Genomic DNA, 24,040 nt, shown 5'->3' with positions numbered 1-24,040 from the left:
AAGAAACATGGCTTTAAGGGGATCTACAGACACATTAAACAAACCAGACAATGGCAATTTTCTCAGAGGTGGAGCTTATGGCCAAATTTAATCCAGTAATGAAGAGAGTGGAGTAGTGGAAGAGATCAAAACAACAAAACAAGTATTTCTCCATTATTTTAGATTGCACCCCTGATCTGAGTCATAAGGAACAGCTCTCTGTCATTGTCAGGATTGTGCCACTAGAAGACGTACCACAAATTAAAGAACATTTCATGGGCTTTCTTGTGGCAGAGGAGTCAATAGGGCAAAGTTTGTCATCTCTCATCCTCAAAACGCTGGAGGAGCTTAACATCCCCTTAGATGACTGCAGAGGACAGTCCTTTGATAACGGCACCAACATGAAGGGAAACAATAAAGGTGTTCAGGCTATAGCCTGCTTCAACAGAACCAAAGAGCCTATTTTGTCCCATGTGGTGCCCACACTTTAAATCTGGTGGTAGCTGATGCTGTGAAGAGCTCACCAGATGCCACTAGCTACTTTGGATATTTAATTAAATGATTCAAACTCTTCTAAGGCTCCCCCCATAGTTGGGATATCCTCTTGAAGCATGTTAAAACCACCCTGAAATCATGGTCACAAGGTGGGAAATCAACATAAAAAGCATTCAGGCAGTAAGGTATCAAGCTAGGCAAGTCAGAGAGGCTCTTCTGGAGGTGAGGGAAACTACTGCAGACCCTGTGGTTCAAGCTGAAGTCCAGTCTTTGGCTGAGTAGATTGGATCCTACTACTTTTCTATTTGCACAGTCATATGGTATGACATCCAAGACAAGACAACAAGATCCAGCATGTGTGTAAATTGATGCAGTCACCCTTCATGCAGCTAGATGTCACTGCCAACTTGCTGAAGAAAACCAGCGATTCCCTCACCTGCTACAGAAACACTGGATTTTCTGATACACAGACAACTGCAAGAGAAACGTGCGAGGAGATGAACGTGGAGGCTGTACTGAAACAAAAGCGATTAAGAACCACAAAAAGGCACTTTGGTTATGACGCTCCAGATGAGCCTATTGATGATGCCCTTCAAAAAATGGAAACCACATTTTTTAATGTGGTAGTGGATATAGCCCTCTCTTCACTTGATGAGAGATTTCAGAACCTTGGAGAGGTTCATGACAAATTTGGAGTGCTCCTCAACTTCCCCAACATTTCAAAAGAAAACAATGTCAAACCCTGAGCACTGCTCTAACCCATGATGGAGAGCCAGATGTTGATGGTGGGGAACTTGCTGTGGAAATGTTAAACTTCCCCCATTTACCATCAAAAAACACAACAAACATGGAACTCTTGGCATTCCTGCATGAGAAGAAGCCGACAGAAATTTACCCCAATATGTTGGTAGCTCTGAGAATCTCTGCCACTCTTCCTTTTACAGTGGCTGCTGCTGAAAGGAGCTTCTCTAAGCTCAAACTTATAAAAACCTACCTGAAATCTACTATGGTGCAAGAACGTCTCAGCACATCAGTATAAATCATGTCGTCTCCTAACAGCTGTCTTATGATAATGTCATAGATAACGTTGTTGCAAGAAAGGCAAAGTGAGTAAGGCTGTACAACAATGCTACATTGATGCGCTGACTGTTATATAGTTTTTTGTGCAATATTTATCATTTGTTTTATGTCACGTTCAATACTGTTTTTTATGATTATTTCATACAGTAGATGACTTTGCTGCAAGAAAGGCAAGACGAGTGGAAGTGCTACATTATGCATTTGCACTGAGGTTATGTAATCGTTTTTGTGCAATACTCTTATTTAGGTTATTTTTATGAATCTTTTTATGTCTGCACTGCTTTCTTTGATACCCTATTTTGTGCAATACCTTTTTATATTATATTTATAATTTGTTTTATGTCAATTGTTTCTTTGAAAATGTTGAGGTTTTAGTCCCCTAAAGTGCAGTTTACTTTCTATAAATAATAGTTACACACTTTGACTTTTTAAAGGCCCTCAAAGTTAGACAAAACTATTCCAATTGAAGGCCACTAACTAGCTTTTTCTGGAGCTTCAAACCATATCACACAGTCCTCAAATCAGAGTTCAGACTGCGTTATGGTCAAAAGGTCTGGAAACAGCTAGTAAGTCAACCTTAAGATGTTAATTGTTCTGTCAAACTACTATTTCCATCAACATTCTTTAAATTTACTTTTTAGGGGGGAAGCAATTTTTCTTAGCTTTTACATCACTCGCAAAGATTGGCACAAACGCTGTTGTTGTCCAGCAAAAACTATGTATCTCCAAATAACTGTAGATGATTTTGAGTCTTTCAGACTGTTTTTGGTGTCTGATCAAAATAGTCTATGCTGGGGTCAGGGTAGAGGGTCTTGGACTCAGGACATCAGCATTTCTAAAATCTTGGCTGTGACCCTTAACAGAACATAGTAAATGGGCTGCAGTGTGTATTGTCAGTTGTTCCTAATATTTTGTGACAATTCTGAAAAATGAAAAGGTAACAAATCTTACCTTAATTCCTTGGTCTCCCTTAACTCCCTGTGATGCAAAGCAGAGACAAATACTATTAATGTAACAACTGATAACAATCACAACAGTCCACTAGATGGAGCACAAGATCCTCTGTAAACATTATAATTAGCACTGCGTCCAAGGCCTCACAGAATGGATGTGCAAACTGAAAGAGCAGTTTGCATCGAATCTAAGAAGTTATCTAATCCCTGTTGCCCAAACTCTGGGGAAAAAAAGCCAGATAACAATGCCTGTGAGTTTAGTGACCTTCATGTTTTTCAGCCTGATGTGCTCAACAAAGCAAGACGGAAGAATAGTTGAAGTTTACATGGCAATAATCCGCACAGAAGTTCACAGCAAGAAGTTTCTTCCAGCGGTCCCAACTTCAGAAAAGCTGCAGTATAAACTTCAGAGGGACACTACTAAAACATAGTGTCTTCAGGCAAAATCACTTTCAGAGAGTCATGTTATAGATATATATTGTAGTTTTGTTGTGACAGCATTCAAACTGTTTGATGATATCCAGATGACTGAGATGCTTTGCTTTAGAGTTTAATAGAAGAGTATAAGATATGAACATATGAATTATTAAACATATCGAACTTATGAATTACATATTTACACTTCATGAATTACTTAGTCTTGAAACACAGTTTTCAAAATATCAACATCAGGTTTGAAGGCACTATTTAGCATCATAGCAAAATCACAGGTTGAATCTTTAAAGCTCCACCAATCTTAAAAAAATATTAACAATTAATCAAATAACTGTGTAATGTGAAAGGTGTCACTCTTGTAATGACATAACCACAGGATCATCACCAACTCTGCAGCTATACATTATTTTGTGGTTTGGTCACATAGAGTTCCCCGTGCACAGTGTGTGGTAATATTGGATTTAAACGTTGGTCTCATACCAAGCAAACCTTTTATCGCTCAGAGCAGACAGTAGACACCCATCAGATCACAACTGCTGGATAACAGGTAAAAAATAACATTTCGATTTCTCCCCTATAGTTTTGCGTAAGGAATGCTATGTGACTATGTGGCATACATACAAATTGCTGAGGTCACAAATGGGACTACAGTTCTCATAAGCTCTATGGAGCTTTTTAGCCTCTTTTAGCTCACTGTTTTTTCTTTCAGCTGTTTCTGTGAAAAAGCATTGATAAAAACACTATGCACTAACTGCTCAGCACCAAACAGCAGACAGACAAGCTGGTGAATATAGTGGATGCACCTGGCAGCTAAAGAACCAACTAGCTAACAGTGAGTTAACAGGAGAGTGAAAAATGGATTTACATTTATCAGGCGGCTGGAAACATAACTCCAAATGAATGCTCATGTTGCTCTGTGACTGCTGGATGTGTAAATAGGCAACTGTTTACTAGCATGTTAGCCATAGCCACATTATAAGGTGATAATATGTCAGATGTGGTGTTTTCAGCTTGCTCCACTGCCCTTAAGTTGCCAATAATATCAGTAGAGCTTTAAAGTAGCTCAATATCATTTACCCTAAATACCCTTCAAATCATTCAGGTAGCTTCATTCATGTAATTTCACTTTTACTTAAGTGAAATTATAGTAAAATAGTTCCTTCAACTTGAGTAAGACACCATAACGTCCTGTCTCTCCTGCCACAGCTTCAATTAATCATCTTTTTTAAAATACAAACATAATCTTTACTATTTTGTCTTGCTTTTAATTTTAGTCCCCCACCCCCCTCCGTTTTCACATTTTTGGCGTCTCTCCTTTTGTCATCTATAATGTCCCAAATCTCTAGTCTTAGTAGTGCCATATAATAGCTTGGATTAGTGTAGAACTGTTGTTGTGTGTACATGCACATGTGTGTCCATGTGTGTGTCCTCTAGAGGAAGTCTGTTAAGCCATTGAAAAGTGGAGAAGGACAAGCACATGGAGAATGTAGCTGGCATAGCTCACTTTGCCCCTCACACAGCTTCAAAGCCAAGCTTAGATCCTTTAAAATGTCATCCACACAGTGTGTGTGTGTGTGTATGCTTTATTCATCCATGTTTATCCAATACTAAAGAGACTATTATGCAATAACCAAACAAACACTTTCCATTGAAATCCATAAATGTGGCAGCAGATGCTACCTGCATCATTTTGTGAGGTAAGGGTCTCGGCATTTTCATGATATCAGTTCTAAATAACTCCCAAAGCTTAATTTAATACTTTTACATACTTTTTTTTAACCCATTTAATATAAATGAAAAATGGTGCTTGCTGGGAAGGGCCAGATGATGTGACTAAGATGGGGGACAAAATCCATAGTTCTCATTGCATGCAAAAATTCATTCAAAAGTTAAGCTCAAGCTAACATGGGGCTTTGGCAATTTGAGTTATGCAAATCAAGTGGGTGTCTTTTTAGTAGGAATACCCTCTTTGTGTTTCCATGGACAGTGCTTTCCTGCTGAGTTAGGTTTGTTTCCAGAACAAAATACAGACAAAAAACCTGCACACAACTACCTAGATGAAGATACACAATTGATTTGACTATATCTCAAATTATACTTCAAGGATCCATGTGATGGTATTTTCATCATCTGCCCATGTCCGCACAGATGACTGAAGATTGGTAAGAGGTTATGAACAGGCTATCAAAAAACCTCAACCTCAGCTTCCCTCTCTGTCCATTCACCCATCATCGTCTTCTAAGTGATCTTTCCACACCTCAAACCAAACGTCAGCACCCTTTGTTTTAATAGCCCAGAAGACTATATTACTCAACTATATTACTCTAATTTAGAAAAACTCACTGCTATCACAAAAGACAAAATTAAACATTTTCAAGACACTTGGTCTCCCTTCCTGCAGCTTCTCCAGAGCTAATCCCCCAATTGTGCCTAACTGAATAAATGTAATTATCTGACACTGAGATGCCAACAGATGATACTTAAGCACAATGTGCAAGTTATTTAAATTATCTGAATATGTTTCCAATATGTTATATGTTCCTCAATGTAGTATTGTGTTTTGATTACTTTATCAGTTTTGCTAGATCAGTATTTTCTCTTGTTTGGTGACATTGTGATTCAGTGTTGTGTATGTGTCAACCATTCTTGGTATTCCATTTGGTATTGTTCTTGTGAAGTGTTGTTAAATAACATAAAAAGTTTAAAAAGCTTTGGCTGAATACATTTTATGTATGGGACATGGACTGTGGATTTTGTCCTCTATTCCTTACAGTGTAATTGCATTAGAAAAGGATGACTTCATGGCTACTATGGTGAAGAGGAATAATAACAGTGATCCTTAAACCATTCCAATGTATGTATGGCGTGTGAATGTTGTATTAAGATGGATAGATCTGAGCCTATCTTTTAGAGTTTCATTTTAAAATTCTTGTCATGACCATGACATAAAACACCAGAGTTAAACATGAAAAAGTTATAAAACAGGTAGGAAGTGGAATACCTTTGGGCCTTCAGGACCTGGTGGGCCGATGTCACCTCGATCACCCTGTGGAGAGACAGAAAGACAAATATTAACACTGATTCACAGAAAGTTGACTAACAGGAAACAAATGATGAGTGGATACAACACTAGCAAAGGGACAAATAATTTGTTGAAACCATCCTCGCATGAGTCGCTCCAAAAGTCTTACTATGATCCTCTCTGTCGTATGTCTATTTTCTTTCTAAAATACCAGCTTACATTGCATCTGTGGCAGTAAACTCTTTTACTTCTGAAAACAATAAAACTGCAAAAGCAAAGCAACAAGAAATGAAGAACAACTTCCTTCTACTTCTGCATTGATCCCTGCAGGTACTTGAAAAAAACATGATACATAAAAATCCACCATTACTGGGGGAAACAGATGGTTATTGCTAAAACTATGGGAGAGAGAAGATGCAAGTTAGTAGCATGCATTAATGGGATAAGAATGCGTACAGATGGAGAGGGAGAGGAGGAGAGAGGTGCATTGAAAGTCTCCCGGCAGTCTAGGCCAATAGCACAACTAAGTGAGAGTCTTAAGCTTACTCTTAAATATGGAGATAGTGTCTGCCTCCTGAACCCAAACTGAGACCTAATTCCATAGGAGGAGCTTAATAGCTAAGGCTCTGGCTCCCATTCTACTCTCTGAGACTCTAGGAACCACAAGTAACCCTGCATTCTGGGAGCGCAGTGTTCTATTGGGGTAATAATGTACTGTGAGCTCTTTAACATACGATGGTGACTGACCATTAAGAGCTTTGTAGGTGAGGAGAAGGATTTTAAATTCTATTCTGGATTTTACAGAGAGCCAGTGCATAGAAGCTAATATTGGAGAAATATGATCTCTTTTCCTATTCTTGTCAGTACACGTGCCACAGCATTCTGGATCAACCAGAGAGCCTCAAGGGACTTATTGGGGCAGCTAAAAAAACTGGAAGATAGATTTCATTTCCATACTAGGCTTCAATTCAATTCAATTTTATTTATATAGCGCCAATTCATAACAGAAGTTACCTCATTGCGCTTTTCCTATAGAGCAGGTCTAGACAATACTCTTTATAATATTAATTACAGAGACCCAACAAATGCCACCATGAGCAAGCATTTGGCGACAGTGGCAAGGACATACTTCCTTTAAGAGGGCAGAAACCTAGGACAGAACCAGACTCAATGGTGGCTCCGCCGCTGCCTTGTGTAGCATGAAATAAATGACAAAGATGATGTGTGTATACACACAATACAGTTTTAGTTATTGTTGTTTTGTAAAGCCTTGTTTTTTATTTCAGTTACTGAAAATGTTTTTTCTCATTTAGTTTTCGTTATTTCGTTAGTTTTCGTTAACGATAACCTTGGCATGGAGGATTCATCGTTAACATGTACAAAGTGAGATCGATCTGATAGATAGGATTTAAACCAGGTTAGTGTGGTTACTATAATGCCAATTAAATGTTTTAGTCTCTGTAATAGGATGTGATGGTCAATGGTGATGAATCCATTGTCTGATGCAATAAGAATGTCATTTGTAATTTTCATCAGTACTGTCTATATGTTATGATACACTCTAAATCCCTCAAATAAACTATTGTTATGTAGAAAGTCACACAATTGATTGGCGACTGGTTAGATATAGGTCTATAGTTGGCTAAGACGCCTGGATCAAGAGTGGGCTTTTTAAGAAGAGGTGGTACATTGTGGTAGTCAGCCACCTTATCCTCCGCAGCCCTGTGTTCTCTATTGTCCTCTCCTTTCCTGGTGTGTCTTGTATGTCCCCGACTCGTCATTGGATGTGTGTTTGTGTATGTGTGTGTATGTCTCCTGGTCTGGCTCTGTGGTTTCCCGCCTGCTGCTGAACACCGGCACACCTGTCTCCAATCATCCATCAGTCTCCACAGCTTAAATACCAGGCACTCCCACAACACCAATGCCAGATTGTCTCTGTACACTTGTTTGACCACTATGTAAGTACCATTTGCTAAGTGTGTTTTGTTACCTCGTTTTTTTTAAAATTTATTTATTTATTTTTTTTTAGCCTGTTTTGCTCTGCCTCAGGATTATCCTTTGCTGGTGATCGCAGTTTTTTTTTCCTCTGTCTGGATTCCTGTGAGCCTGCCTGTCTCCACCTTGCCTGTCCCCACCAACTCCACCACGGAGCCAGACCCTTGGGATCCGACCTGCTCCATGCTCTTGGTTCCACTGACGGTAAGTCTCCACACTCCACCACCAACTCCACCTCGTGGCCAACCCAGGTGCACACTGCACCACCTGCTCCTCGCCTCACAGACCAGTCTGCCTGTCCAGATCCATGCAGCCTCGAACCCGGGTCAGACGGGTGACCGCTGCTTCAGTCTCCACTCCGGAACCATCGGTACTTTCCCTGAGTCACTGAGGGTGACGCTGAAGGCTTCGCTCTGAAGAACTACATCCCTTCCCACTGATTTCCGCTGACATTCAAATAAAGAAATTTAATTGTAAAAAGACTTCTAGTGTGTTCTGCATCTGTGGGTTCGAATAGATTGTACATTACGACATACATAGCCGGTTTTAATAAAGACAGATTAATCATATCTAGTAAAAGTGCTAAGGGTAAAACCTCTTTAAGCAGCCTAGTTAGGATGGGGTCTTAGAAACAGGTTGATAAATTAATTGTTGAAGTTAGTTGGAGAAGGTCGATAAGAAAAAAGGTGTGTGTGGTTTTACAGCTGTTTCTAGGTTTCCTGTCTTTAAGGATAAATCGTTGCTGATTGAGGGCAGGACGTGATGAATTTGTTTCTAATAATAGAATTTTATCATTATAGAAGCTCATGAAGTTGTTACTACTGAGGAATATAAGAATATGTGGCTCAATGGAGCTGTGATTCTCTGTCAGCCTGGCAAAAGTGCTGAAATGAAATCTGGGATTGTTCTTATTTTACTCTTTTAATGAGTAGTAGGCTGCTCTGGTATTACAGTGGGCTTTCCTATATATATTTTAAGACTATCTTTGTTTTATTATCTGCTTTTTTTTAGAGGGGCAATAGTCGAGCATTGTTCGCAGTGAGCCTGCAGCACTATGAACAAGATGATCAATTTGGGAGAGACTAAAATTTGCATAGGAGTCCTCTGTTATATTGAGACAATTCTACGTGGTCTTTGCATTGTGCCTCCCTCTCTCTCTCTCTCTCTCTCTCTCTCTCAAAACCTAACATGGCAGCGGCGGATGGCCGCCCACCATTGAGTCTGGTTCTGTCCAAGGTTTCTGCCTCTTAAAGGAAGTTTTTCCTTGCCACTGTCGCCAAATGCTTGCTCATGGTGGGATTTGTTGGGTCTCTGTAAATAATATTATAAAGAGTATGGTGTAGACCTGCTCTATAGGAAAAGTGCAATGAGATAACTTCTGTTATGAATTGGTGCTATATAAATAAAATTTAATTGAGACATGGCATTGAATTAAATGCAGATGGAATCACTTCTTTAAATTTAGCTACAACATTATCAGAGACAAATGATGCCGAAAAACTAGTGCATGCATTAGTTACTTCTAGGTTGGACTATTGCAATTCCTTATCAGTCTATTATTATGAACCATCCCTTAGTTGGGCTGCTATAGGCCTAGACTGCTGGGAGACTTCCCATGATGTACCTCTTTCCTCTCTTCTTCTCTCGCTCTCCATCTGTATGCATTTTTATCCCATTACTGCATGTTACTAACTCGACATCTTCTCTCTCCTGTAGTTCTGTGCCTTCTCGTTTTTCTCCTCTCTCCTTTTGTCACTTTCAGCAGGTATTTCGCACTGTGGAGACTGGATCTGTGGTTGTGGGCCACCTGCTGCCCCCGTGTTCCTGCTCGACAATTGCTACTACAGTTGTTGTTATTGGCTCTGTTACTAATACTGTTTCCTATAGCTGTCATTCCTATTATTAATTTATTAATATTAACACTACAATTACATTTCTACTATTTTAATAGTTTCTAGGTTGTATTTGCATTGTGCCCCCCAAAAAAAAAAAAAGCCCCTCTCTCTCTAAACCTCTCTCTCTCTCTCTCTGTGTCAAAACCATGGCAGATGGTCACCCACCATTGAGTCTGGTTCTGAAGTTTTTTCTTACCACTGTCGCCAAATGCTTGCTCATGGTGGGATTTGTTGGGTCTCTGTCAACAATATTATAAAGACTATGGTCTAGACCTGCTCTATAGGAAAAGTGCAATGAGATAACTTCTGTTATGAATTAGCGCTATATAAATAAAATTGAACTGTAGTGTAGGAGTTTTTGACTAACGGCGTGTAGTCCAGTAATTATTAAATAATGGTCAAATATAAAAGGATTCTGTGGAAAGACTAGTAAATGTTTCAATACCATATGCCAGAACAAGTTTGAGGGTGTGGTTAAAACAGTAAGTGGGTTCATCTACAATCTGACAGAAGCCAGTCTAATCTAATACTGAGATAAATGCAGTACTAAGGCTATCATTATCGATAAAAATTCAGAATATGGACCAGTGCAATACACTGTAACAAATAGAATTGGCTGTAGTGTTTTCCAGGTTGGGTGTGAAAGACTAATAAAAAGGCTTTCAAATGAGTTATAATTTAGTTTAGGATTGTTGATTAGTTGTTAATAGGCTTGAGTCGAAGATGGGTGCAACTCCACTTCCTTGGCTGGTGTTTCGAGGAATATGAGTATTAATATGACTGGGCGGAGTGGATTCATTTAGGCTAACATATTCTTCATGACCCAGCCAGGTTTCAGTAAGACAAAATAAGTCAATGATACTCTGATATTAAATCGTTCACTAGTACAGCTTTAGATGACAGAGATCTGATATTTAAGAGTCCACATTTAATTCTTCTATTTTGTTGTGCTGTTTTAGTGGTGTTATTTTTTTTAGGTTTTTATGTATAACTCCTCTTCTGTTAACTTTAGATTTAATTAATTTAAGTGGTCGGGGGCAGACACCGTCACTAAGGAGTTGTGGGTGGTTAACTGCTCTGGAAGTGCAGAGAAGCGTGTAGGACTGCAACTCTGCCTCCTGGTCTCAACTCTGGGTTGTCATGGTTTAGGTCCACTAATAAACTTCAGATTATATTGTCAGATTTCTAGATATGAGAGCAGATACATCCAAAGTTCAATGAATGCCATCTCTCCTAATCAGACCAGCTCTTCCCCAGAAAAGTCAGCCAATTATCTACAAAACCCACATCATTTGCTCGACACCACCTTGACAGCCAGCGGCGGAATGAAGACATGCGGCTAAACATGTCATCACTGGTCAGGCAGGGGCCCAGAGAAAACTATGGAGTCAATGTTTTTTTTTTTTGCACACACCGACTCAACATTAATTTTAGTGACCTCTGATTGGCGTAATCGGGAGTCGTTACTGCCGATGTGAATACTAATCTTACTGAATTTATGCTTATCCTTAGCCAGCAGTTTTAAATAGGATTCAATGTCGCCTGCTCTGTCCCCAGGAATACATTAGACTATGGTCGCAGGTGTCACTAACTTCACGTTTCTCAAAATGAAGCTGCCAAGAATTAGAGTTGGTTTCTCAGCGGGTGTGTCGCTGAGTGGGGAGAACTTGTTAGAAACATGAACAGGTTGGTGGGGTTACGGCTATGCTTCCTTCGAACAGTCACCCAGCCTCCTTGGTTTCTCAGCTGCCGAGGGATGGCTAACAGGAGCTACCTCTGGTCGGTCCGCACTGGCTACTGAGGGCTGGCTGACTACAGCAACTAACAATTGAGTTCCCAAGGTGCAGAACCGCTTTCCCGAATCACTAAGCCTCGCATCCAATGCTACAAATAAACTACATTTATTTCATGTACTATTATCACTAAAGGAGGCAGAGGAATAAATAAACATTTGACACACCGAGCAAGAGAGAGCACGAGAGGGAGAGGGAGAGAGAAAAGCCATCGCAAGCTGCAAAGCTAAAGAACTGTAGCTAGCAAAACGGAATAGCGTGCAAACTGTGGGATTAGCAAGAAAGGTGCTAAAAGAAGAGAGAGCCATGAATGCTTAAGCAGAACTAGTGTACGTTTAAATATATAGCAGATAATTAGCCGCTGTAATGAAGAATCTAACAAAATTAATTGGGACGAGCTAGAGCAGCAAAAATACGCTACATGTAACACACAAGCACCAGTGACCAGAAATTAGACAATACGCTTACTGCAGCACGTCAGCACCACGTCACCAGACAGCAGCACACTCAAGTGAGAACCACTTCTGTGAGATTCAGCTTGTGAAAATTAATGTAACAAGTGGTAATCTACTCCAGTCCAAAGGAAATGTGTAGTGCTGTGTAGGTAGAGTCGGTCTGAATTTCAGAGCAGCTGCACAGAGACCAAGTGGAAACTTCTTGGCTTGTGTCATGACCTGCTCTGCTCCCTTGTTTATGTTTTCCTTTGTTTCATGTTTTTTTGGCAACGTTTCCTGTTTTATTTTGTATTTCTCCTCTCCTCGTGTGTCTGTAACTTTACTTCCTGTCATTGTGTGTTTCCCTCCAGTTTTGATTGTTTGCCCTGCCTTAATTAGTTCCACCTGTGTCTTGTTATCTCCCCTCACCTGAGTATTTAGTCTGTGTGGTTTCACTACCTCCTTGCTGGTTTGTCTTGGTTTGTGTGCCTATGTTCCAGCCATTTTCCCTGTTTTTTTTGTTTTTTTTTCTGACCTTGGATTTTCTGCCTGCTCCCTAATAGATTTGTTTGGCTGAGTTTGGACTGACTTTCCTGGTTTTGATCTTTGCCTACCTGACCATCCATGTAAGACTTAATTCCTCATTATATCATTAAACTTCACCAAGCTCTGCTGCTGTGTCTGCACTTTGGTCCAATCCCTCATTTTCCCCATTGCCCTCTTTTGGCACTGCATGTGATGGCCTGTTTTATTTGGGCCTGAGTGTATTTGTCTGTAATAACTCTGGAGTCACCATGAGAGGCTACAGTGATCATAATCAAATCTTTCATAAATGTAATTTTGCTGTTTGGACAAGAGAGCTTTGTTTACCTTCATTCCTGGTAAAAGCTGCAGAAACAAATGTGGAAATCATAAAGGTTATATCACACCAACAGACTTCTACTGTTTAGATGGTTCTGGAAAAATTTAATGTTGGAGGACTAACCGAACCAAAGCTTACCTTTGAGTCTTTTCCTGGCTTGCCTGGTTCACCAGGCTTACCCTGCATGAAAAGACAAAATTATTTACACAGAATCTACAAAATTATTAAAATACCATTTCCATAATGCCATTTGAATTTGCAACTATGCCTCTTGTGGATATAGTGAGAGCTTGACAATTAAGTAAATATTTTTACAACTAAAGTAATGAAGTCAAACTAGCACAATAGTAAACTTGCATCAGTTCAGTATCACTGGAAAAAGTCAAATTCATGCATCTCCTCCTTTGTTTTTGATGGATAATTTTGTTTTACTAAAGCACCTGTAAAAAAAATTTCGCACAGGAAGTAAATATTTGTGGTTGCCAGGGTAGGGAAAGTATTGAGACACACATTGAATGGCCACTGGTTCAAACAAATGGGCTGATTGTGAGTTGATTTAAAAAAGTTAACATCAGTGAATGCTCTCTTTGAGTCTCTGTCTCTGTTGCTTGTGTGAAAGCTGAAATTATTCTTAAGGTGGCTAATTAACCGTTTTAAAAGTAGAATTTAAATTTCTGGGTGAACTCAGAGTGAGACTCACTGGTGGGCCACTGACTCCATTCAGGCCTGGGGGTCCAGGAGGTCCTGGGGGTCCTTGCATTCCAGGTTCGCCCTGCTGAGAGACCTTGAGTTATAACCTGCCATGCTGGAGCAAGCCTTGTCACATTAGCTATGCCAATACAACAATCTCACACTACACTGCAAGTAACTGCCACAGGTGGTTACAGAGAGGATGGTTAGCTGGGGAGCAAGACAAGCGGTTATAATGCTTGAGTATGAATAGTCATTCTTGACCTTGGGAACACATCTTGGATAAAATATTCTAAACTCAAGGTTCACTTATTAGCTTTTCCGGGGCTTTCTCCAGCCATCCGCTGACTTTGAGCCCTTCTCTGTAAATTGGTCCAGTACCCCTAGACCCTAGGTAAGGGGCTGGAAACCGGTCATAACATCAAGGGCCAACCGAACATGCACTGGCAACAGACCATATCAGCTGTCTGTGAACATGAGACCAAAACCAATCATAGCAGCACACAGGAAGTGGTCAAAGTCATTGACCAGGAGACTGGACGGCTGGAGAAAGAAAAGAGTTATGATTTCCCCTGTTATGTCACCAAAGTTTGGTACTTTGGTCACATGATGACACTGGGGCAAGTTCCATTAGCTGACAAAGGCCACTGGAGTCAAAAAGCGCCAGAGAAAATTAGTAAGTGCACCTTCAGTTTAGAATATTTTATCATAGATTTGGTTATAATTGTTTCTTCTCAGTGACAACCTTGTTTGGAGAGCAAGACACTGGGCAATAAGTGACACTTAGTTATAGTTTAACTTTTGGACAAGACACATAGAATTGAAGGCTAATGGTCCTGGATTTGTAACTGCCTACATTGTTTATATTTTAAATGAATGTAATTTTGTTGTTCTTTCTCGAGCTTCTTTGAAATATAAAGCTAATATGTGTGGCTATTCTGATGACTTCCCACTGACAGCCAGAGCCCTGGGAATTATTTCAAAGCCAAGAATCAAAATACACAATCAAATAAAGGAATTTTACAGTGAGCACAGGATATGAAGAGAATAAATACACCTCAATGGCTGAAATAAATCTGTCTGGCTGCTACAAATCTTGAGTCTGCTTCTCCTTTGTTTCACACAAAAATAATTTCCTCTACTCATCTTTTGCAACTCAGTCAATTTCCTGATAGCTACAGATCAATATTTTATAGAGAAGACACCTCCGTATGGAAATATCCACATCATAGAGGGCAACAAGTTTGTAATGCATGACATTTAATGCATAATGCAACAGCACATGATCTATTTCCACATTTGGTCCGACTTAGAGAAGTTCCTAACACAAAGCACTTGCATTACTTCAGTCACTCAGCAATCACTGTATTACTGTAGGAGAACACACATTTACAGTAGCTCAGGACCAGTGAGTGCTGCTAAACATCTATTTTGAGATAATGGAGAACATATCCATCTATATTTTATCATTCCTCCTCTGCAGTGCAGACTGTGTCCAGATATGATTTATGTCTCTGGACATGTTAGGCTTTTCTCAGGGTTATACACACACACTGTTATAGACCTCAGCTGCCAATAGCTGAATGTACTGTTCTGCACAATTTCACCACATTCATGATAGAACATTCCAGAGTAAAAAATCTGGCATAATTGTATTTGCATCATGATGGAAATCACATTATATCAGATAGTCAACACCGATTGGCTGATATCTGATTTATCATAGGAAGGCAATATGAACTCTGTACAGTATGTTAGTCCAGCTTGTGTTTTAAATGTATGAGAGCAAATAGTGCTGATCTCCAAACAAGGTATTGTGTCCTGGCAAAGAGCAGACTGCACACCTGGGGTAAATAAGACAGAGCAGATGCCAACTAGGCCAACCTGTGCCAGAGTGCCAAATGACCCACAGGGCACTATGCCGCAATGTAATAACTTTACATGTCTCTTTGAATTAGTCAAGACAGAGGGTAAATAATTGGTAATGTGATCAGCTGTAGATTAACCTGTAATTTGTATTTTCTTACGAGTATATTCGTGGATATCATTATATTAAGAAAAATGTATTTAAACATTACAACATCTATTAACAGTTTGGATATCATTTTCAGCACATATAGTCACATTCGCCTATATTTGTTTATTACTGCCATTAACATCTATTACTTCATTTTAGAAGTTATTACATTATAATTTGCTACATGAGCACCTGTGGTTGTTATGGAGCCATCATTCAGTATTTTCTATGACTTACATTGATATGCACCTATATTGCACAGCCCAGTATCCCTAGGATTTATGCTCAAATTGGTGATGATGATTTATGTCTAGTGCCATACAGGAAGAAGTGTGCCCCAAGGCGGAAAGTAAAGGTGTTAGATGGGCTGGGTGAGACAATGGTGTTTGTGTCCCGTCAATTGATGTGTTTGTTTGTTTTTTAGAGTAACTAGGACCTTTCCCTAACTCTTTCCCTAAAACCTTAACCAAGTGTTTTAGTTGTCTAACCTTAACCATAGTTTATTTCCCATAACCACAATCTTACACTAAGGTTAAACATGTCATAGTTGCCATGCTTCGATATTATAGAAAGAAAGAAAAACAATTGCATTGGATGTAAACCTGGATTTTAGAGACTCTCAACATCAACGTTCGTGACTGGCGATAGGGTGGATTTTGCATTAGCAAAATAAGTTTTGGCATAAAGGTAGATTAGATTTGTCACACTGTTCATATTTAACAAATCTTTAAAATATTCACTGTCAACATTCTTTTGTTATGTACAAGGCCAGTACAGCATTTTTTAAAGTTAAGTAAAACCAGTTGGTTAAATTGCACCAAATTTACGCATAAAGGTCAGTTTATTAATCACAGGTAATACTATTCAGCCTATAAAACAGGAAGCCAAAATTGGAGGTGTGGAATTTGAACGACGAAGTAGGGGGAGGAGGTCTAACAAAAAATCAAGTTGCAATTTGAAGTTGGAAATGTAGGATCCAGCATTTTTTAAACTAGGGAGTGAATCTCAGCCTCTGCTGCTTCAATTTTGATTATTCTTTTTTTAATCAGTCCTTCAACTTTATGTAAGTGCCGTAGTAAGTTACTTTTTAAGGTTAGGGAAAGATGGTGGTCAGGGCTAAATAATAAATACAATCAAAGCAATGCTGTTTTCAAAAGCAAACACTATATTTGTCCATATTTTGTACTTGTTTGAATTCAGTTTGTTTATTATCAGCATTGCAGGAATTTGTTACCACAGGAAAGAGGTCCAGTTAGTTTTTTTGTGACTTTTCATTTATCTTAGTAATTTATCAGTTGATCGTTAAGTGAAGTAAACACTATTTGTAAATTCTACTTTGCATGTATATGAATTTGTTATTTCCTGCCATTGACTACCTCCACTTAAAACCACAATGAATCATTTTAACTACCATGATTTTTTTTAAGATTGAAGAAAGCTTTAAATAAAACATAATGATTTGAAATGCAGCATTTTTGTTTGATTTCCTTCCTGATCTTTTACAGAAAATACCGTTAGCCTTGAATATGACTAAACATTCAGAAACAGCAGCCAAAAGTTGGTTAATTACTGCATGATGGTGGAGGAGGGTTGGAGAGGTTTTGGTGACAGATGGTGGCGGTTGGCATCCACAGGGCGGGCAGAAAGGAGGGGCAGGTAGGGGGCAGAGAGAATTGTACCTTGAGGCGTTTTAGGATTAGAGGGCTTATTGAGGGCATGTTGCGCACGGTGATGGGCAACATCTGCTGGGGACAGTCACAAAGCACAGGTGGCCAGCGGTGCAAAAGGGTCACAGGGCAAAGGTCACCAGGAGGCCAGAGAAAGGAAAAAGGGTAGAACCAGGAGAATGAGGGAAGAAGGGGGGGAGGGATATGGAAGAAAAAGAGAAATAAAACATGAGAGAAAAAAGCAAGGAAATGGGAAGGCAAAGGAGAGAAAAAAGGAAACAAGGTTGAAGAAAGGAAAGACAAAAAGAGGCACCAGCACAGCAAACTATGGGCCTGGAGTGGGGATGGTTGATGTACTGTGATGCTTATTTATTTCAAAAGAATGTGCATTAAAATTTCTTAGATACTGTCAGAGTCTGTTGGTTACAAATCATCAAACATCCCCTATTCAGGATTTGTGTGCATCAATATCCCCATTAACAGTAAGCCAGGCCCTTAGATTGCAGCAGAGCAGAGGTGGGCGCCAGTCTTGCCACAAAGAGAGTACAGCAGTACAGTTAGAGTGCACATCCAGACTTACGACCAACTGTCCAACACAGGGCTGTACAATATGCCGCTTCTGTTGAGATGACCAGCATGATATGATACAAGTTTAGAAGAGGGCTGTATAATCCTGCTGATAGCTACATTTCCCCACTGACAGTAGAACAAGTTGAACTAGCTGCATGCAACTTGCCTACGTTTTACATAGTGTACATATTTCCACAATTTTTACTATGCAGCGACCTTTAAAGCAAAGACTACTATTTACTTATTTAACATACATATTTCTAGCTTAAGTCAGTTTTGGAATGTACTTATTTACATTGTGTGATCAGTCACACTATTTTTAAGTTGAACCAAAGCCAAAAATAACAATAGTACTATTTCTATGGAAATATATACAGCATGTTCTATGTCAATATAAGTAAGGGTATAAAGCTATCCAGCTATCCATCACAACTGGAAACATAAGTGTAGAAGTCAAGGGCTGCCAATATTAAAGTGAAATCATTTAATTAAATTAAATTGCTATTTTCCAATTGTGTTAAAGTTATGTATGACAAAATTAAAATAAAAAAATCTAATTGTTCTAATTGGATTTCTAAGCATTTTGTTGGTTTAAGGAAACTGTAACATGTTAACACTCTTTATATTTACTTTTTCACATAACACACGGTCTATTATGCATATGATTTGCTGATTTATTTGCCAAAACATAATAATATAATAATAAGACAACAAGCAAAAAATTTAAGAAAAAAAAAATCTTTACTTATTTGTGTACAGTATAGTAGTAATGTAATGTTTTGTAATCTCACTTGAGAGATACAGACTGGGAATATTGTCCTGGTGTATATGTGGCAGGCATTTAATCAGAAGATGATGACTTGTCATTTCATGACAAATAAATACAGGTGTATGTTCAGGTCTTTACCTTTACCTGAGGAAGACCATCTGTGGTTGAAATAATTCCACAATAATTCCATTCCAGTCATATCCACATCAAATAAAAGACTTGGGGAAAAAGACAGTAGTGTGCGGGTGTTTAGTATTTTTTTTATTTCTTAAGTTACTCGCTACTCAAATTATTTTTTCAGCAGATCATTTTGTAATCGATTACTTTCTACCTGAGTACTTGTTTTTGCAAAGTAATAGCAGGCTACTTTTACTTGAGTACAGTTTTGGCTACTCTACCCACCTCTGTTCATATTACACCGTTTTAGTTTTGTAACTTTGTCAAACATCTGCACACACATGGAAAATTTAATTTTTAATTCAATTCAGTGATTTAATTTCAGTATTGGCATCCTGTGCTTCCATAGTATGCACAATTAACCTTAATTCAAGTAACAATTACATGTGATACTAACGGCATATTATGTGACATTCTTTTCATCTATTTTTAAAGCTATATCTTTTCTGAAAAGTCACTTTGTTGAACCAAACCAGTAGCAACCTCATCACCACATTTCTTTTGGGTGGAGGGGTGAGGAGTGCCTTGGCTCTAGGGCACTGGCTCTCTTTGCGGCACGACTTGGTGAGACCCCCACTGAGGGTTATCTATCAGGGTGTTTGGAGGCACCCACAAACCTTCAACATCAGAGTCTGACTGGAGCGCAAGGCAGCCAGGGTTTTCAGAGGAAGATCCTGTACAAAGAGGCCCTACACACCAGGGAAGCGATCATTTTAGTCAGTGCTGTTAACGGTGGCAACAAGCCATTATCCAACCACAAGACAAAAAGAGAACCATGTCTTGTGAAGTCTCACTTTAAGATGATTTCAGTTTAAAAGAATAGCTTATGAGTGACATGTTCAGATGGATATCAATCTCATGCCGTTGTGTTAAGTACAGACCTTGAGTCAGGATGTGGTTAGCCTAGCTTAGCATATAGACTGAAGTCAGGGAAAAACAGCTAGCCTGGCTCTGTGCATAGTGAAACAAAAGCCTACCAACACCTCTGACACCTACTTAATCTCAGGATGTATCTTTCAACTTAGCTTTTATGTGAACAGAAATGTAAAATAATAATTTATGATGTGGACATATTGGAGCTATTACTTAACAAACCCGCACAAATGGGGAGAAATAAACTATGGTTTGTCAAGAAATAGTTACAAAACGTAATTACCCCTAAAAACCACAAATCGTCATCATCAATAATTTTTACATTTCTTTTGCTGTATGACTTTTACAAAAGAGATACAGTCTGTTAAACAGTCAGGTTAGCTGTTTCCCAGTGCTTCTAGTCTTTATGCTAAGCTAGGCTAACCATGTCCTGACTCCAGCTTTGTGTTTACGCACAGATAGGAGATTGATATCAGTCTTCTCATCTCACTCTCGGAAAGAAAGCAAATTAGCATATTTCCCAAAATGTTGGACTTTCTTTTAAAAAAGAAATGCTGAAATGCACATTACACAAAAACACAAAAAATGTTTGCTGATCTAGCTGGCTTTGTCCTGAAAGACAACCTCTCTAAATCACTGAACTTTTTACCTCCACCTACAATAACTGCCCAACCCCTATGGGTATCACTAAAGGTTTGAGGCAGACACTGGGAATGGACCTCCCATACAGACTGCGGCAGGGGGCTCTGAGAAGTGCATGAAAAACAAATTCAACAGGCATACAGCTTGTTGGAAAAGGGGGGCTGGGCTTCCTTGCAGACAAAAAACATCAAACCCAAAATCCTTTCTGGGTCCTTCTTCCTCTGAACTCCCCATTCTGAAATGTATTTAGCCTGAAGCATTTACTGTTCAGAAATGTATATCACAACATGATGCATTATCGATAACAACTCATAAAACCATTTCAGCATGCATTGTACTGTTATTTAGAGGGGCTTTTAAACAAGATAGCAAATGTTTATACCACCAAAAAACCCCAACTTTGATCATCTTAGCAGGAGCATAACTCAAAGGTTGAATTACGCTGGAAATGCACTTAGCTATCTGAAAAAATCCCCCTTACACAGGAGACTCTTATTCTTGGCACCCCCACACACAGGCTCTTATCATGTCCAATTGTGTGCTCCAGCAGGCTGACGGTAATTGCCTTGTTTTCGCTCAACTAGCCAAACCCCTGAGACGACAGGCCAAAGAACTGCAGATCTCATTGTGCTACCCATCATTTGTCTGTCCAGCTTCTGCAGTAGTTCCTCCTCTTCCAACTTCACTTCTCTATTATGTTCTGACATTTTCAAAACTGTACATACATATGGATCTGTGAGAGATAATGTTATACGCTGTGGGATGGACAATAGTACAGGTTCAGTTTGTGTCATAATAATAATGATGGCTGTGGTTCAAGAGGTAGAGCAGGTTGTTCATTAATCCAAGGGTTTGATCCCCAGCTTCTCCTGTCCAGGTGTTGAAGTGTCCTTGAGCAAGACACTGAAGCCAGAGTTGCTCCCTATGGGCAGGCCAGCACCTTTGTATGTGCGAGCGAATGGTGAATAAGAGGCAAAATTGTAAAGCGCTTTGTCCGTTAAGGTAGAAAAGTGCTATCTAAATCCATTTATATTGCAATACAATAGGTAGATTCAAATCATTTCTGAAGTTTAGCATAAACACTGAAGAGCAAGTGGTAGCTTTTTGTGAAACAGTAATGAGAAAGAATTAGTTCCACAATAAAGTTTTCTTACCCGGTGTGTGTAGTCTCCACATACGCCCTGAAGAGAATAGAAAAAATTTCAATCAGAAATAAGAAGACCACAAATAGTAGAGAATTTCACATATATTTACACTAATTAGTTATATTTAATTTCGAATTGAATGGGAAGTCCACAGATTTTACACATGAAGATCAATTTATTTGTCATGGGGAGTGCAGTTCAGCCTGTGAAAAAAGTTTAATGTGCTCTGTGCTGCTCTAGAAGAGCTTTGCCAAGTCTGAGAAAACACCCTAATGATGTCATAGTGATGTCATCAGGGTTATTTCATCTTGGACTAGACTACAAATTTATGTCAAAAAGACTGTGTTACAAACTGGGGGCATATTTAAAAGGCTTGGGTGTTTACCAGGCAGGGAGGGTATAATGAAAAGAAACTATCATGTTGCATTATGGGAAATGTAAGATCCAGTGATGTGAAGTTTGACCCAAACTAGGGAATTAAAGTCAGGACCTCTGCTGATTTTGAACTTCTTTTCTTTTTAAATCCCTCTCTTGGAGTTGTGAGTACCCCGACCTTATGGATTTGCAATGCTAATTTACTGGAATACCCTTTGACAGTCAAGACAAAAATCTGAATACTTCTTCCACTACTGCTGGCTAGTAAACTAAAGAATGTGTTACTCACTGGCCAAATTGTCAAACTACTACATATTATGTCTCACCTTCTCCCCTTTGGGTCCAGGTTCCCCCTAGAAAGCAAAACAACACAGGTTAATGAGAGAGGTGAGTGGTTAAGCAGTTAGTTTAAAAGATTAGCAGGTTATTATCTCAAGACTGATATCAGACATCCGAAACTTACTGGGAGTCCTTTAGGACCACGTTGACCCTGAAAGACAACAGCAACACAGTCAATCTTGAATGTGATTTAGGCATTGATTTGCAGCTTAACAAATAATTCAACATAACTTAACACAAATTCCTCCAATTAAAATGAGTGAAATGAGTAAACATGTTAAGGTGTCAGTCAAAGGTATGAATTAGCTGTTACAGGAGTTTATTCCAATTACTTGTTGTGGTTGAATACATTTAACAGACAACCCCTCAAAGCACTTTTCGATACTCCCTGACATTTGTAAGGAAGGAGACTAAGAAACAGGAGCTCATTACAGGGGCCATTAATCAACATTAAACATTATTTCAACAGTATCCAACCCCATTTGGCCTCCAGGAAATTTTGTCATTTTTACTGGCATGGAGCTGAATGCAGAAGGCGCAGGTCCCACCACTTCAAAAAACAATGATGATGATGACTTCCACCTGTCTGACCAAGAGTAATGGTCTTCAAGCAGAGGCATGCAAGAAGCTACTGAAATCAGCAGTGGGTGTAATAATAAGAGCATCAACCTCAGCTGGACAATACTGAAATTACCTACACCATAACATAATTCAAGGCAAACAGAGCTCTTTCAACCTCCAAATCTGTAATGAAGCTGGAAATAATTCCAGAAGATGATTCCCATTAGTGGGAAAAATCGTCAGTCTCACATAAATGTTAAACGACCTACACGACCATCCATTACCCTGATTTTCCAACTTAAAGGATATAAAGGACACTTTCTGCATTGCAACTAAACATTGAAGATAAACTTAAATAGCCTGTGGAAGCTGGTTGAGGCATTAAATGTTCTCAAGCCTCAGTAAGCACAGTCTGAAATCCTTTAGTGCCCATTTCAGTAAGTAAGCATTTTACCTAGTAACCCTGATTAAAAGCTAGAGTGTGGCTAACTGCTCCCATCTGTCTTGACCTTTTCCCTACTGCATGCAACCCACTGTGAGCCCATTACTGTGTTGCATAAATCAGGCCACCACTCTGTTTTAACATAAACAGTAGTTAAAGTGACATTAATAGCAAAACAAGGTTCAACACAAAAATTAAAATTGGAAATTTCATGAAAAGTGTATGTCCAAGGTTTTATGGTGGCAGCCCACCTTGAGCCTAGCTCTGCTCGAGGTTTCTGCCTGTTAAAAGGGAGTTTTTCCTTGCCACTGTCGCCAAGTGCTTGCTCATGGCATGATTTGCTGGGTCTTTGTAAATAATATTATAGAGTATGGTCTAGACCTGCTCTATATGAAAAGTGATGGGATTCAGGTAGGGTGGGTTTGGTTATTAGCAAAAATGTCAAAGATATTTATGAATATTAATACAATTATTAATATTATCAAAATTAAAATTACGGGGCACCACCCTGGGATCAGGGACCAATAACTAAACGTGAAAAACAGTCTCAAAAGGTGGCTGTCCACTTAAAAATAATAATAATGGACAGTGAAGGGTGAATCCAAGCACTGATCGTCACAACCTGCTGTTATTAAAACACATACACAAAATAACCACAGGCAACTGCTCTTTAAAGGTACAGTAGTGTTTATTTAACCTTAGCACTGATCAGTAATCAATAACTTCAGCCAACAACCACTATCGTTGGTTCTAAACACAATAAACATACAACAATCAGCAAGCATGTAAGGTGTGTGTGTGTTTGTGTGTAGAGGTGTGGGTGCGTGTAT

At 39.1% G+C, this 24,040-nt stretch overlaps 1 protein-coding gene across 40 annotated transcripts in view; it reads right to left on the bottom strand.

Moving 5' to 3' along the window:
* col13a1 (collagen, type XIII, alpha 1) overlaps positions 1 to 24,040 on the bottom strand; it is a 174,782-nt gene that overhangs the window by 51,886 nt on the left and 98,856 nt on the right. For 26 of the 40 annotated variants that reach the window (XM_044213813.1, XM_044213798.1, XM_044213776.1 and 23 more), the window contains 9 exons: positions 22,332 to 22,358; positions 22,195 to 22,221; positions 21,503 to 21,529; positions 19,451 to 19,522; positions 13,644 to 13,718; positions 13,082 to 13,123; positions 12,952 to 12,969; positions 5,944 to 5,988; positions 2,506 to 2,532 (listed from right to left, as the gene is read on the bottom strand). In XM_044213813.1, coding sequence (XP_044069748.1) covers positions 2,506 to 2,532; positions 5,944 to 5,988; positions 12,952 to 12,969; positions 13,082 to 13,123; positions 13,644 to 13,718; positions 19,451 to 19,522; positions 21,503 to 21,529; positions 22,195 to 22,221; positions 22,332 to 22,358 — 360 coding nt within the window. Of the gene's footprint in view, positions 1 to 2,505; positions 2,533 to 5,943; positions 5,989 to 12,951; positions 12,970 to 13,081; positions 13,124 to 13,643; positions 13,719 to 17,329; positions 17,393 to 17,897; positions 17,937 to 19,450; positions 19,523 to 21,502; positions 21,530 to 22,194; positions 22,222 to 22,331; positions 22,359 to 24,040 lie in introns of all 40 variants that reach the window. The other 14 variants (XM_044213785.1, XM_044213819.1, XM_044213781.1 and 11 more) reach the window with 12 other exon arrangements.

The sequence above is a fragment of the Siniperca chuatsi genome, linkage group LG11 (assembly GCF_020085105.1).
Source record: "Siniperca chuatsi isolate FFG_IHB_CAS linkage group LG11, ASM2008510v1, whole genome shotgun sequence".
Lineage (NCBI taxonomy): Eukaryota > Metazoa > Chordata > Actinopteri > Centrarchiformes > Sinipercidae > Siniperca > Siniperca chuatsi.
The sequence above is the reverse complement of the archived record's forward strand: the minus strand, read 5'-3'. Positions and strand labels throughout refer to the sequence as shown.